Below are 14,136 nucleotides of genomic sequence, written 5' to 3' on the forward strand. Positions count from 1 at the left end.
TCGATCTTCTGCTAGACTACGGGCTGCTCGTGGTGGAGGAGCACCTCCCGTCCACCACGATGACGAGGCAGGATCGTCCCGTCGGCACCCTACAGACACTCATGTTGGTGGCACCGCGGAGGCTAGTATGGGTGGTACACCTTTTACCCACGTATCTAGCTCTCAGGTACTACATGGGTGTAGCACACAGCTGTTAGCCGATCTTGCTACCACTTCTTTCACCATGGATTTGGACGATCAGTTGGGTAGACCCCAGTTCTATGCGGATTTTGCTGAGATCATACGGGGTGACGACGTTCATCAGTACCAGAGCCCGATTCCAGGCGGCCCTTCAGACCCTACGGAGTATAGGCCACAGCCAGCGGATACGCCTGAAAACCTGGTCCCTGAGACCCAGGTTCCTGAGACCCAGCTTCCGGTCGACTTGAATGAGCCCGCAGGCAGCCCGTACGACACTTGGTTCGGGATGGGGGGTCGCCACCATCTGCATTTGGAGTTGGGGCACAGGAGGCTCCGCCGGGAGATCGGCGAGCGGCTAGGGTTAGGTGTCCAACTCGATGTGGCACAGGCTCGCACCTACTTGGTCCATTCGGAGGCGACCATGATGTTGACGGTGACCAACAGTAGCGTCCGATTCTCTTAATTTCCGACAGTTATCCATGTATGAATTATGACTTATTTATTTTCTGTTAGGGTTAACGACTTGTGACAGTTATATTTGTATTAGTTATGTAGTTATACCTGTATTATTTTTGTACGAGTTACTGCGAATGACGATTATATTTTGTATCAATTCGTGCATTTTGTATCATGGGTTTTAAACCCTAACATATAAACACCACTATACTCATAATCCGCTACATGGTGTAGCGGATTATGCAGAAACGCCATTTGGTCATAAACCGCTACAGGGTGTTGCGGTTTATGAGTAACCCCGCCCTCAACATAATCCGCGATACCCTGTAACGGATTACGTGCAATTAAGTTCCGCTGCAGGGTGTAGCGGATTATATATAGTTGCGTTTGTTGCATTTGCGTCTAAAAATTGCCAATATTGTATTTGCGTAAACGTTTTCTTCAATCATTTTATTTGCGTAAATTGCCCTCAATTTATTATTGAAAGATTATTTTTTATAAATTAATCTCCAACAAATATAATTAAAAATTAAATTAATTTTTATTTGTTTGATGATAACACATGTTATAAATTATAAGTAAGTGTTTTTTTTAAATTTTATGAAAATAAAGAGAAAATAGAAAAAAATAATTTTTTTTATAAAATCTTAAAAACAAAAATATTTAAAATAAAAACACAAACTAACACACAATTTAAATTTACATAATGACAATTTTGCCCTTATGACCCCCCCCCCCCTCTGTCTCTCTCTCCAGCTAACAAGAAACAAACAAAAGCTCTTTAAAAATAATCTTTTTTTTCATGGAATTTGGGAAACAAAGCATTCATTCATTCATTTATTCATTCAAAGAGTCTCTTTTCACTTTGAGTTTGCATCATCACCATAATCATTATCTCACTTCTTCTTCTTCTTCTTCTTCTTCAAGTACAACACCACCACTGGTAAAAAAGTCTCTCCCTTTCTTCTCTCTGATATTATTGTTATTATTATTTGGTTAAGCTTTTTGAAGATTATTTATCAATAATAATAGCTTACCATACTTTATTTTCTTTATGAAACAGGCTTTGATTGATTATATATGAATGAATCTCCATGGATTGTGTTTTTGCCTCCATTGAGTCCTCTGTCTTCACCTGACACACTCTTCACATTCATTATCTTAACCCATTTTCCATTTCACGTGCTCCCTTCTGACACTTCTTTTCTACTCTCTTTCTTTCTTTTTTTCCTTTTCCCCTTTAATCTTTTTCTCATAATTATTGTCTCACTGATTGCAAAAAATAATTAAAAAAAAGGGTCTTGCTTCAGCTTCAGTAGGGATAATAGTATTATAGACAGTAGTAACTATTACTTACTTGTGTTTTGTTCTTTTTGAAGGCTCTTCAATGGTGTTCCTTCTTTTTGTTAACTTTACTCCACTGCTGAAGTAGTAGCTATTGCAAGTTGAGACTTTTTTTTTTTCTTTTGTTTCTGTTTTGAGTTTGAGTCAGAGTCTGTTACAGTGTTTTTAACTGCATCAATTGAGGTGGTTATACTTGCACTCTGATTCTTGCACTCTTTGTGTTTGTGTAATTGCCTCTGTGTGTGTGTGTGTGTGTGGCTGTGTGCTTATTCATGTTATGGAGTCTTGGAGTTATGTTTCTGAAGAGAAGGGTTATGTCTCAAACGATGCGATTTCCCCTCCCAACAGTGTTGGGAGGAACAGCAAAGGTTCCTTCTTGGGTTGGGAACTGAAAACCCCAGGTGGTTTTTCCATTGAGAATCAAGGTTTTGAGGAATTGGGGTTCCCAGGGATGAAACAATTGCCCCAAGATCCTAATCCAATTAGTAGTGTTCATAGCAGAAAGATTGATAATGACCCTGCTATGGCTACCCCAAACGCATTCTCTTCAAGAGATGATTTCAATTCCAAGATTTCAGCCTCTTTGGGGGACTCTAATGGTGGTGGCTGTGATTCACTTATTGACTTGAAGCTTGGTAGGTTTCCTGATCATGGTGATGTTGGTGTGGTGGTGCCAGCATTCTCCAAAGGGGCCCCTATTTTGTCGTCATCGGAGTCGTCCACGCCGCCGAAGAGGGTTCGAGCTTCTGGGATTCACTCTCAGACAGCATACTGCCAGGTCTATGGATGCAACAAGGATCTGAGTGGTTGCAAGGACTACCATAAGAGGCACAAAGTTTGTGAGGTTCATTCCAAGACTTCCAAAGTTATTGTCAATGGTATTGAACAAAGGTTTTGTCAGCAATGTAGTAGGTAGGCTGGTCAAGCTTTTCTTTCTTTTACATCTTTTGAATTTGTTGGCTCTTTTTTGTCTCCTAATTACATGTCATGTGTGTTTAAGAAGCTTTTATCTGCTCTTTTTAGCTTTTCATCCAAATTCTCTTCCTGTCTTTAGCTATGTTCTTCAAATCTGCATTATTATTTGGAGGGAAATAAAAATGGGGATTGGTTCTCACCAATTGTCTTATAGTCCAATTTAGGTGCTACTTTGTTTTCTGAAAAGGAAGAAACCACACTCTATGAATATTCTTACTAGGGGTGAGTTTTGTATGTTGGTAAAATTGGGGGAGAAACTTTAATGGATGAGATTTGTGTGCAATTGTACACATAATTCGCATCCATGAAAATTGCTGCATAACTTCTCCTTTGCCAAAATTTCTGCTTTGAGTTTTCTAAAAAAGGACAAAGTTTTGAAATAAGAAGCTTTAATATTATGATATATAGCGCTCCTGTAATGTTTAGCTTACTATCCAGGTTTCATTTGCTGGCTGAATTTGATGATGGTAAGCGTAGCTGTCGTAAACGCCTTGCAGGCCATAACGAGCGGCGGAGAAAACCACAAGTTGGTATACACTCTGGAAAGCCTGGGAGGTTGCTTCAGCCATATGGTGGTAATAACATGTTCTGGATTCCTTCATTATAAGAACACTTTTCTCCCTCTCTAACATTAACCTTCCTATTTCTGCATGCATATTCATTGATTACTTTATTAATTCATATTTTGCCTTTTCAACAGCTTTCTCTAATATGTCCATTCAGTGAAAAAGAAAAAATGAGTAAACCTTGGTTCACTATTAAGGAAATGTAGGCTAAGGTTTCCCAAGTTTCTATCTGATACTACGATCTTAATTTTCTATATTGACTAATGAGCTGCTTCATTTTCTTTGAGTTGTTCATAACCAAAATCTGGCTCGTGACATTTTCGATAACTAATTCTCTATCCTAACCTTTTCTTTAATTCCGCAGTCATCTTTTATTCTTAAATTTACTTGATTTGTAAATTTCTTAGAGATCCTGTGGTGCTTTTGCAGAAAGCAGATTCCAGGGAAACATGCTAACATCAGCATCTTTCATCTGCCAAGAGATACTCCCCGCTGGGGCCTTATCTTCTGAGAGATATGGAACAGGTGACTGGTGGAGACCTATAAAAACCGAAGACGGCTCTGGTTTTAGGCATCTTTCTTCTGTTCCTATCTCTAATGGACACCCTCAGTCACGACCTCTGTTTCCTTCATATAATGAGAAGCAATTTCCCTTTCTTCATGAAAATAATGATGCTACATCTGCTGGGGGTAGCATCTTCTGTGAAAATAATAGCTCATATCCACCTGCCATAGGAGGCCCGAACTCGGGGTCACAATCATTATTCCAGGACACGTCCATAGGAGGTGAGGACTTCAATGTTTTCGATACAGAATCGGCTGTTCAAGGACTATCGGGAATTTCAGACTCTGGTTGTGCTCTCTCTCTTCTGTCATCTCAATCACAAAACTCTTCAAGCCAGTCATCTGGAATTCCCATGGCTCGATCAATGGTCATTCGGAGCAGCCATAGCAGTAGCCATTATGCCATGAGCCAGGTCTCTGAAAAGATGATAGGAATAACTTCGCAAGCTTCGAGTGGAGTCTCCGATAGGTTTCCATCCGAGTTGAATCCTGCAGATGGAAGTCCTCTTAGCTCTGTGCTGATATCTGACACCAATGACATTGTCAACTTTGAAATGGCAGATGGAATATTCCATGGTTCAGATTTCGTGAATGTGAAAGATCGTCTCTCATGTGATGATGTCCCGACTATCGACTTGCTTCAACTGTCTTCGCAGCTTCAGCGAGTTGAGAGTGAGAGACAATCCTTGCAGGTGAAGCAAGAAAATGATTCATCGGTCTCTCTCCGGATTACTTAAGTTCCTTTCAAGAAGGTACTTTTCCCCTTTCATATTGATCGTTGAATTGTCTCTCTATGCAGTATACTTTAGCAGTTAACTGCCGGCGAAAATGCAACTTGGCATAGCTCATATTCACTACTTAATAGCTTAAGATCATGTTTCTTCCAAACCAAATCAATCATTTTTATTCTTTTAAGGGGAATAAAGTCTCATGTTATTGAGCTCATTGATAAGTTGATTCTCGAACGGAAAATGTGTTGCTCACTCCGTCTACCTTAAGTGTCATTTCTGGTATGTATTAGATAGAATCGAAATACATTCCAGAAATGACACTTCAAAACGGACCAAGGGAGTACCACTCAGAAGTCAGAACCATTAGATATCTCTGGCTAATTTTAATTGTTTTTCAAAAAATAATCAGATCAGTTTTTGAAAAACAAAATCCTGATTTAAAAAAAAATTAAGCTAATTTTTATAGAAACATGCAATGAGAATATAGATTTTGCTGTTTCCATGCATTCTGAATATCTTAACTAAATATTGATACAGGAGACAAAGTTGTGATTGTGCAGCATGTGATCAAAGACACAGAAAGACAGCAATGGCAGTGCAAGTGCCTACCATAACTCAACTATTTATTTGGACAGAATAGTCCTTCTCAGTCTGAAAAAAATATATATATATATGTATCTAATAACAATGTGAATATGTAATAAATAAACCAAAGAAGCCTGAGATGTATCAAATTAAAGTGTGCCTTCTCAATCCAGGCACACTTGAATTTCTTCATGAGTATTAGTTTCTGTATGAATCTAATTTTTGCTCTTAGTAGTGACATTAGGTGGACACATAACGACACACAATAGATGTAAAATTGGTTTTTAATGATAAAGGTGTGTATTTCTCTATTAGTGTTTTTGCAGTCAAACAAATTATATGTATTCATGGATATCTATGTATGAGTTTGTGTTTTTATTATGTTGAGAGAACAAATAAACACCACCTTAGCCATAAGTCCATTACAATGATGGTCATAAAATAAAGTGGAAATATTTCAAATTTTTTTTTTCTTAAATTGATTTTGTATGGTGTGAGATCACACATTGAGAGGATTCATTTTCCAAATAAAGCACTAGTCACTAGAATCAAGCAGAGAGGGAGGAAAAAAACAAAAAACAATGAGTCATCATCTTGTTTTCTTTAAGCCAAGCAATAATGCTAACCATGAACATCTAATTGGAAAAATCTGAAGAAAGTTTCTTACACACAACTAGACACTATTCAGTTCAAAAGGATCAATAGTTGTTTCCTTTAAACATAGTTGAGTTCAAATCTTGTGAAAGAGTTTTATTGTATTATTATAGGGAAAGAATGGTATATATTCTATGTCAATGTTCAGCAATAATTTTATCAAGGTAGTTTCTGTCGGTTGACAAAGGCACGGCTAGATAAAATAAAATGAGAAAGGACAAATGCGAAGCATTCATTTACTTTATAAAATAGATATATTATTTAAATTGTCTATGAAACATCAAAGTCGTTGTAGTATAGTGGTGAGTATTCCCGCCTGTCACGCGGGTGACCCGGGTTCGATCCCCGGCAACGGCGCGCTTTTTTATATTCCAAGGCTTTGGGCTTTTTTTGGGGACATTTTACGAGCGTAAACTAAATTGTAATGGACTCCTCCAGCAATAATTAGGTTTCGGTAGCATAACATGGCCGACATCTATGCTATTAAAAAAAAATAAATTACTTTTACCAAAATAAATAAATAAATTACTACACCACAAATGAAAAATACAGATTATTAGTTATACCTCTAGTTTATGGGTTGTATTATCAAATGTTCATGTTGATATTACATTCTACCATGAGAGAAAATGATACTCCTATTTCAATTGATCAATCTCAAATTAAAAAAAAATAGCCCTCCTGTTGCAAATATAATACTTAAAATTGAGGCACGTGCATTTGTCGGAGTTTTTGGTTGGAATAACTATAACAATGTTAAATAATCTTTTTAGATAATGTTTTGAATGATCGTACACCAAAAAGTATATTCCATTAATATCGGTAACACTTGTATTATGAGACATTGTCATATACAATTTTCGGTAAAAGCCAAAAATACAATAAAATTTAACCTTAGAAATAACAAAGAAACATAAATTTGTTAATAAACTACATGAGCTTGCAAGTACTGTTCTTCAGGTCATTGGTGTATGAGGTACAATTTGGTCTCCACCTATGTTATAGTATTTAGCAGCAGCAAGTAATACAAAACTGGCAACACTAATTTTAACCAAAGACATAGGATTGAACCCATTCTTTTTGCTCCTATCTAATTCCATATCTGAATCAAAATGTTTAGGAAAAGCTTGAGATGAGGTCTTCATAAAAGATGAGTATGAATCAATTTCAGCTTTTGTTAGTGCTGGGTTTACAGAATCTTTCACTATCTGGAAATGACGATCGCATACAACGGTGGCGGATATGTCTTCCCTTAGAGCCACAATTCCAGCTTCCCTGCATAACCCCTCCAGTTCAGCTCCTGTAAAGAGTTCAGTGTCTTCTGCTAGTAGTCTGAGATTGACGTCACTCGCGGTTTTCATATTACGCGTATGGACACAAAGTATCTCATATCGAGCCTCCAAATCAGGCGGTGGCACATAAAGAACCTGCCATTGCAGATACATGAATCAATGAGAGAATATCTTGACAACCCTTTTCAAGTTGCTATCAGTGTCAACAGTTTGAGAATACTTTTTTTTTTTAATGAAGTAAAGTTGCTGATTTCATGAAATTCTTTCATCATTTTGCATTGTACACACGCTTGTATCTTCCAACTGTGTATGATTCAGCTACAGACATGAGTTTAATTGTAATGGTACAAATACGATTCTAAATACAACCTCATACCAGATCAAAACGTCCTGGACGCATGAGTGCAGCGTCAATCGCGTAAGGGCGATTTGTTGCTGCCAGAACAAGAATTCCCTGGAAACAGAAATTACAGAGATATACTTAAATGGAAATGCGCTTACTACCAATTTCTTGAATCCAGTCTTATGCTTACTTCTTTTTTTTATTTAATTTGAAACAGTTAAGTTGTTTTTGTGACTTCAAGCTCACAGATTCAAACCGAGAAATCAATTATTGATGCCATTATCATGTTAAATTGCCTACATTATACCCTTTGGGTGCATCCCGTTTCCTGTACTTGCTAACTCAGGATCCTTGAGCATCGAGCTTTCTTTTTTTATTTTTTTATTTATTATCATTTTGATAAAAGAATCTAAGGTATAAAAAGAATATTTAAATTAAAAAAAAAAAAAAGAAATACAAGTGTGAGACTAAAATGTCCTCCCTATAGCCAACAGCAACGAGACATATGGTAAACTTACTTTAGCTTCTTCTAAGCCATCAATCTCAGTCAACAAAGTGGATAAAAGCCTCTCACCAACTGTCGCACTATTGCTTGAACTATCACCTCTGCAATTAGGAGATAAATTACGAAAATAACTCATTATGCACTATAAGCATAACAAAAGAGAAACCAAACAAATTTTTTGTACAGGGTGGTAGATGTTAAATCCAATATTGAGCTTTAAAAGCACCAAATGTTAAACATAAAACATACCAAAACGCAAAAACATTTTAGAGTTCAATGCAATCAACATTACAGGAGGGTAGATGTTAAATGCAATGGGGCTGATCACTGAGATCCACCTCAGAGGAGCTGGTTCAGCATAACAAATTTGTGCAGAGCAACATTTTCTTTCAGCCAAAACAATTTAAAATTGATTATGATATGATTTCAGAATAAGATGCATGGAAACATGTCAATGATTCTTTGCATGACCTCCCACATGCATTTAATCCTCATACAAAAAAAAATGGTTACTTACCGTTTTGTAGCTACAACATCAGCCTCATCAAAGAATATTATACTGGGTGCCGCGAGTCGGGCTCTCTGAAATGTGTTACGGAGCAGAGCTTCCCCCTCTCCAACATACATTGAATACAATTCTGCACCACTAGTTCAGCATTTTTTACTTCAAAATTTGTCCATAATTTGGAAATCAGAGTTAAGATGGTATTTCCATAACTGAAATCAGAGATAAGGATGTTGTAGAACTGCAACATATTTCCAAAACAGTAATGGTAGAGAGACAAAAAAAAAAGAAGCCAGAACTTACCTTATTTATGATTCATTAATTGTTACAATAATTAATGAATGCTAAATAAGACAAGTTTTGACTGTTTTTGGTCATCAAACATTTCCGTTTCGAAAATAACAGCCAAATATATGGTTGGATTACTTTATTCATTTATGAAAGAATATATATTTGACATAAAATATGTGTTTCTTACCTCAGAGCATGGCACACTCTTGTTTGGCCTCAAAACTAGGATTGTTCAGTTTAAGTTCTTAACAACAAGTGGGTGTAACTGACCCCAGCAATGGAAATCCAGAGGAAAAATATATTTCAGCCAAACTTATTTTGTTGGATTTCAAACCAAAGTTATCACTTTCGCAAGGCAAGCATGATTATACAAGTCTTCTAGGAAAACAAGTATGCTAGCATAATTTAGATTCTCAAGCTGAAAACGACAGCATCATATTTGGGAGAATATATGAACAACTTGTGTGTGGAATTTGTCAAGCATCATGACAATAACATGTCCCTACACAAGGAGATTTGTGGTTTTTTTCCTGAAATGACACTCTGATATTGTGATTCCTAAGGAGAGGAAGAGAAAATCATTCCTTCTTAGGCATAAAATTAAGTAATAATCAATCCAAGACTTATATACTGAATACCACAAGGATAAACCCTATGTAGAAAATTAAATTATTCAAACCTCAAAGAAAAGAAAGAAGCTTGGGCAGCATGAGCAGCAGCTTTAGCAAGGGTTGTTTTTGAGCATCCTGGAGGTCCATGGAGAAGAATTCCACGTACGGGAGATATTCCCAATCTTGAAAATGCATCAGAATGCTTAATAGGCCATTCGACAGCTTGCTGAAGTTTTTTCTGCACAAGGATAATTATAAACATGAATAATCTTGAGTTTCTCAATGTAAAATCAAATGTTAAGTTTACAAACCTTCAAATCTTTTAATCCCCCAATGTCTTCCCAAGTCACTTTGGGAACTTCAACAGTAACACCTCTTGTTATACTTGGACCAACAATGGACCTTGCGTTTTGCCAATCTTCCATTGTTAAACTGAAATTAATAGCATCTTCATTTGTATTTGACCTTTTAATTGCAAACATGGTAGCTTCACGACACAATGCCTCCAAATCAGCTCCAACATATCCATTGCATGATGCAGCAATGATTTTTATGTTAACATTGGGATCCAATGGAATCTTTTTTGTATACAGCTGGAAAAAAGTAAAAATAAAGAACAAATATATTCATGCTCTGAAATACTTACCAAACAAGAATTCTAGGTAGCAAGCATAATGATAGAAGGCAAACTGAAGGATTGCTTTCTTGCTAAGTAATTGGTGTTAGAAACTATAGTTACCAGGAAAAAGAATGAAGAGTAACATTATTATCCACAACCAAACCATCCCAAATGTTTAAGTTGGCAGGAGACTCCCCCCCCCCCCCCCCTTTTTTTTTTAATATTACATTTTTTATTATATGATTACATTAAGTTTATCAAGATGCAAAGAATATCCATACCAAAAGCTAGGTTGGACAAGAGAAAATATTTCCAAGAACACCACGATAAAGAATAAAGCTGTCAATAAAATATATCTTTCCAATCTTTCAACATATCAAAGAGACAAATTCCTCCAGAAAGAGATCATGCGCTTTCAGATCCCTCAAGAAGGGCCAAACACCAAACCTTGTCCCACAAAACCTGCTTCTTTAAGAAAATATTGTTTAAGTTATGAGAATAATGGTCCAAACAAATACTCTAAAAACAAGCATATATAGCACATTTTGACAAAAAAATCGCTTTCTTCCTTTTTCCTGAGACCAGTAAAACCACTCAACACTAAACCGGAACTGATTGAACTACTAAGGTATAGAGCACACCCAACAGTCACCAAAGAAATTCCATAAGGACTCAGGTGGCAGCTAACGAGTCATGAATGGTTTTATATCTATTAATATATCCCTCATGAATTCCCAAATCATCTTAATAGTGCATAAATGTTTCCTGTCTCTAACAATTACCTTAAGAATTTGAAAGCGATCTTCTTCATTTGGAACAGTAACTTCAATTTCAGCATCAAAACGTCCGGATCTTCTTAGAGCGGGGTCAATTGCATCCACTCTGTCTATGCAGAAACCAGACACACCAAATTCAATGGAGAGAAAGTGAATAAATAACCAGCAACTAAGCACCAAAAAAGCAGAGAATAGAGAATCAAAGATATGAAAAACTATCACATGACTGAAAACCACTCTTAATAATATACATGCATCCCCTGTAATTTCTGTTTCTTCTTTAGTTCTTTTCCTTCTGATATAATTCAATTTTCATTTTCATGAAATAATAAATAATCTACTGGAAGATGAAAGACAACCTGTTAGTTGATGCAACCACAACGACTCCTGCTGTAGAAGACGTGGGTTTATTAGAGTCCATGAGTGTAAAGAGTTGTGAGGCAACTCGGACATCTTGCTCCCTTCTGCATGTAGACAATTTGATTAATGGCCTCAATAAGCTTCCCACATATATCTTTATATATTCAAAAGAATTCACTAAAGAAACAGTACTACATATTTCATTCATAATATTTCAGGATCTTAAAATTTTATCTAGTCAACATAGTAAAAGTCTTAATCAAACTAATTGAAATCAAAATACACAATGAGCCATTCATATGGGGAAAAATTGCTGTGCCCCATTGATTACAAAAAGAGAAGAAAGGAAATTAAAACATAGTGATTGATAAAGACTTAGAGAAAGAAGTATAGTTTCATCATTCAAATGGTATCAAAATGAAATTTATGAACTAGTTAACTATTCTACAGAACAAAAATATATCATTCTAACTCACATCAATGTAAAAAATTGGGGCAATATATAACTGACTGAAAAAAAAATCACGACTAGCTAAAAGATAATAACGAATTCAATGGACATATACTATAAATAGACTCAAGAGTTCACTGTTAAAATCCAGTATCATATAATATTGCATTCAATAGTAAATTGATCTTTAAATGAAGTAAGACCTAAGACAAATCACAGTAATATTCATCACAAAAGTCGTCAACTGTCACATACTTAGAATCTCGACGGGGACAGAGTGCATCTATTTCATCTATAAAGATAACTGATGACTTGCCCAAAGCTACTTGAGATGCTGCCTCAGCAAAAGCCTCTCGGAGAATTTTCTCACTTTCACCGGCATGTGCTCTGTGCACCATGTGCGGACTGCAGAGGACATAAACAGACAAGCAACCAACTCAGATCAAAGAATTTTGATACCAAAACCCACGAACCTGTAAATCCAAGACAGGTACCTAATAATTTTCAAATGCGCCCCACATTCCCGAACCACTGCTCGAACCAAACTCGTCTGCAATTGGGCACACATTCAGGCATATATAAATAGCAAATTCTAAATTTATCATGCAAAGCAAAATGCTAAGTTTGACTTATAGCGCAACCACATTATATTAGGACATGGCAAAAACATGTTATTTACACCGAAGTAGTCCCTGACAAAAGATAGATGCAACAAACTAGAATAAAGTTTAAATTAGAAAACCCCCAAACTGAAACCGTTGCTCATATAAACTAGAGAGAAAATCCAACGGAAGAAAGTAATTCACTGGCTCAAACTATAAACACTCTTTTCCAATTTTCATAGCAAACTCTGTCAACAATAGATCACACAAAAGAAGGAAGAAACAATATCTATTATTAATATCAATAGAGCTCTCACAAACTCAAATCCAAGTTGTAGAATCAATAAATGTCTCATGGATTTTTTTTTTTTTACCTTTCCAGTGCCTGGTGGGCCATAGAGCAGCAATCCCCGTGGCCACTGAGAATGTCGTTGGTGGTTAGAAAAAAGAAAAGAAAAGAAAACTGTGAATAAAGGAGGGAAATGAAAAGAAGTGAACTTTGAGGCCAAGGCTCTGCGCTTGTCGAGAAAATAGGCGCGGGAAGATGATGATTTCTCTGAGTGCTTGAAGAGGTTGGGCATTGCCACCAATGGCTTCCTCAGCACTCCACTGGTTGTTGCTGCTGCTTTCCATCTCAGAAACTATGTCAACAAATATTAACAATTTAGGGTAGGGGCATCAAAGTTGAAAATATATGAAAATTTCACACAGCAATTTAGTTAGGTATCAGTATTTTCACCAATTATCAACTAATTGTGGACTAAATTAGTTAGGCATATATTTCCACCGAAAAAATCCTAGAATTCTCAACAAATTCAATTCAATTCAAAGGTCCATTTTTCATCTCAGCAGAAAAAAGAAAAGGCTGTCACATTACAATACCTTACACACACTAAATTCACATCATCAAATTTTCATTTTTATTCTTTTTTTTTTTTCCTTACCATTATTCTGCCTTAGACTTATAACCTTTGACGCACACAGAAAACGTTCTCTTCTGACCAAAAAGAGCCCCACAACAAAGCTTTTAAAAGAAATCTTTTTTCACTTCCTTGGTTATGCAGTCATAGTTCCTTCATTCTTATACCCAAAATTATTCTTCCCTCCCAACTTTTCTGATTCTTCTTCTACATATTTACCAACACCAATCAACTAATTTAAAAAAAAAAAAAAGTAAATATGAAAGAAATAAAAACGGCTCACCAGATTGACCAGAATACGCAGAGAAAGCGAGAGAGGAGTAGAGCGCCGCCGCGAAATGAAACAGAAAGCGCGCGAGGGTTTTGTGTTTTGATAACGAAGAAGAGGGGTTATGACATTTGATTTATTAACATTAAAATAATATTTATTAATTAAAGCAAGCAGGAAAGTCGTTGTAGTATAGTGGTGAGTATTCCCGCCTGTCACGCGGGTGACCCGGGTTCGATCCCCGGCAACGGCGTCCTTTTTAATCTTTTTTTTTTTCCTTTTTTTGGGATCAGGCTTTTTAAAAGGTCTTAGATCATTACATGAGACCTTTTATTTTATTGGGCTCAGGCCCGCTTTCCAAGGGGACCCAGAAGTGGGGTCTTCTGTATTTCACTTAATTGTAGGAATAAAGGTAGAATAGACGATGAGTAGTAGCCGCATATTTAAATAATGACCTTAATTAGTAGGTGCCGTCTTACCACAAAATGATGATGGTCCAAAACTCCAAATGAATATGATCAGATTTGCAATTTGTTAA

General features: G+C 36.4%; 2 protein-coding genes and 2 non-coding genes across 8 annotated transcripts; 3 read left to right on the forward strand and 1 right to left on the reverse strand.

Annotated features, from left to right (window-relative positions):
* The first annotated feature begins 1,438 nt into the window (after positions 1 to 1,438).
* LOC112783068 (uncharacterized) lies at positions 1,439 to 5,715 on the forward strand. Its single transcript, XM_025825822.3, has 5 exons — positions 1,439 to 1,579; positions 1,700 to 2,892; positions 3,394 to 3,530; positions 3,951 to 4,837; positions 5,354 to 5,715. Exons 2-4 carry the CDS (start codon positions 2,258 to 2,260, stop codon positions 4,820 to 4,822), a joined length of 1,644 nt encoding a protein of 547 aa, XP_025681607.1. The 5' UTR covers positions 1,439 to 1,579; positions 1,700 to 2,257; the 3' UTR covers positions 4,823 to 4,837; positions 5,354 to 5,715.
* A 625-nt stretch (positions 5,716 to 6,340) lies between these two features.
* TRNAD-GUC (transfer RNA aspartic acid (anticodon GUC)) lies at positions 6,341 to 6,412 on the forward strand. Its single transcript has one exon. It is a non-coding gene; the product is annotated as a tRNA-Asp (tRNA).
* A 435-nt stretch (positions 6,413 to 6,847) lies between these two features.
* LOC112783448 (cell division control protein 48 homolog B) lies at positions 6,848 to 13,736 on the reverse strand. 5 transcript variants are annotated; one of them, XM_072229706.1, is made up of 14 exons: positions 13,614 to 13,695; positions 13,355 to 13,525; positions 12,909 to 13,051; positions 12,785 to 12,829; positions 12,303 to 12,358; positions 12,064 to 12,213; positions 11,357 to 11,461; positions 11,004 to 11,107; positions 9,914 to 10,195; positions 9,671 to 9,840; positions 8,713 to 8,841; positions 8,209 to 8,296; positions 7,724 to 7,801; positions 6,848 to 7,482 (listed from the first exon to the last, which is right to left on the reverse strand). In XM_072229706.1, the coding sequence occupies exons 6-14, from the start codon at positions 12,089 to 12,091 to the stop codon at positions 7,012 to 7,014; spliced, it is 1,455 nt and encodes a 484-aa protein (XP_072085807.1). In that variant the 5' UTR covers positions 12,092 to 12,213; positions 12,303 to 12,358; positions 12,785 to 12,829; positions 12,909 to 13,051; positions 13,355 to 13,525; positions 13,614 to 13,695; the 3' UTR covers positions 6,848 to 7,011. The 5 variants fall into 5 exon arrangements, with proteins under 5 accessions (XP_072085807.1, XP_072085806.1, XP_025682189.1 ...); XM_072229705.1 differs by having other exon boundaries at positions 11,004 to 11,103; positions 13,614 to 13,686; XM_025826404.2 differs by lacking the exon at positions 13,355 to 13,525 and having other exon boundaries at positions 13,614 to 13,736.
* A 43-nt stretch (positions 13,737 to 13,779) lies between these two features.
* TRNAD-GUC (transfer RNA aspartic acid (anticodon GUC)) lies at positions 13,780 to 13,851 on the forward strand. The gene has a single exon. It is a non-coding gene; the product is annotated as a tRNA-Asp (tRNA).
* The last annotated feature ends 285 nt before the right edge of the window (positions 13,852 to 14,136 follow it).

This window comes from Arachis hypogaea, chromosome 20, assembly GCF_003086295.3.
Source record: "Arachis hypogaea cultivar Tifrunner chromosome 20, arahy.Tifrunner.gnm2.J5K5, whole genome shotgun sequence".
Classification (NCBI taxonomy): Eukaryota; Viridiplantae; Streptophyta; class Magnoliopsida; order Fabales; family Fabaceae; genus Arachis; species Arachis hypogaea.

Coding starts and splice junctions, on each gene's coding strand:
- LOC112783448 (XM_025826400.2), bottom strand. CDS start 13,043: ATGGAAAGCAGCAGCAACAACCAGTGGAGTGCTGAGGAAGCCATTGGT. Junction 9,841..9,913: donor GGGGATTAAAAGATTTGAAG/GTTTGTAAACTT, acceptor ATCCTTGTGCAG/AAAAAACTTCAGCAAGCTGT. Junction 7,802..8,208: donor ATGGCTTAGAAGAAGCTAAA/GTAAGTTTACCA, acceptor TTCTGTTTCCAG/GGAATTCTTGTTCTGGCAGC.
- LOC112783068 (XM_025825822.3), top strand. CDS start 2,258: ATGGAGTCTTGGAGTTATGTTTCTGAAGAGAAGGGTTATGTCTCAAAC. Junction 2,893..3,393: donor TTTTGTCAGCAATGTAGTAG/GTAGGCTGGTCA, acceptor CTTACTATCCAG/GTTTCATTTGCTGGCTGAAT. Junction 3,531..3,950: donor GTTGCTTCAGCCATATGGTG/GTAATAACATGT, acceptor GTGCTTTTGCAG/AAAGCAGATTCCAGGGAAAC.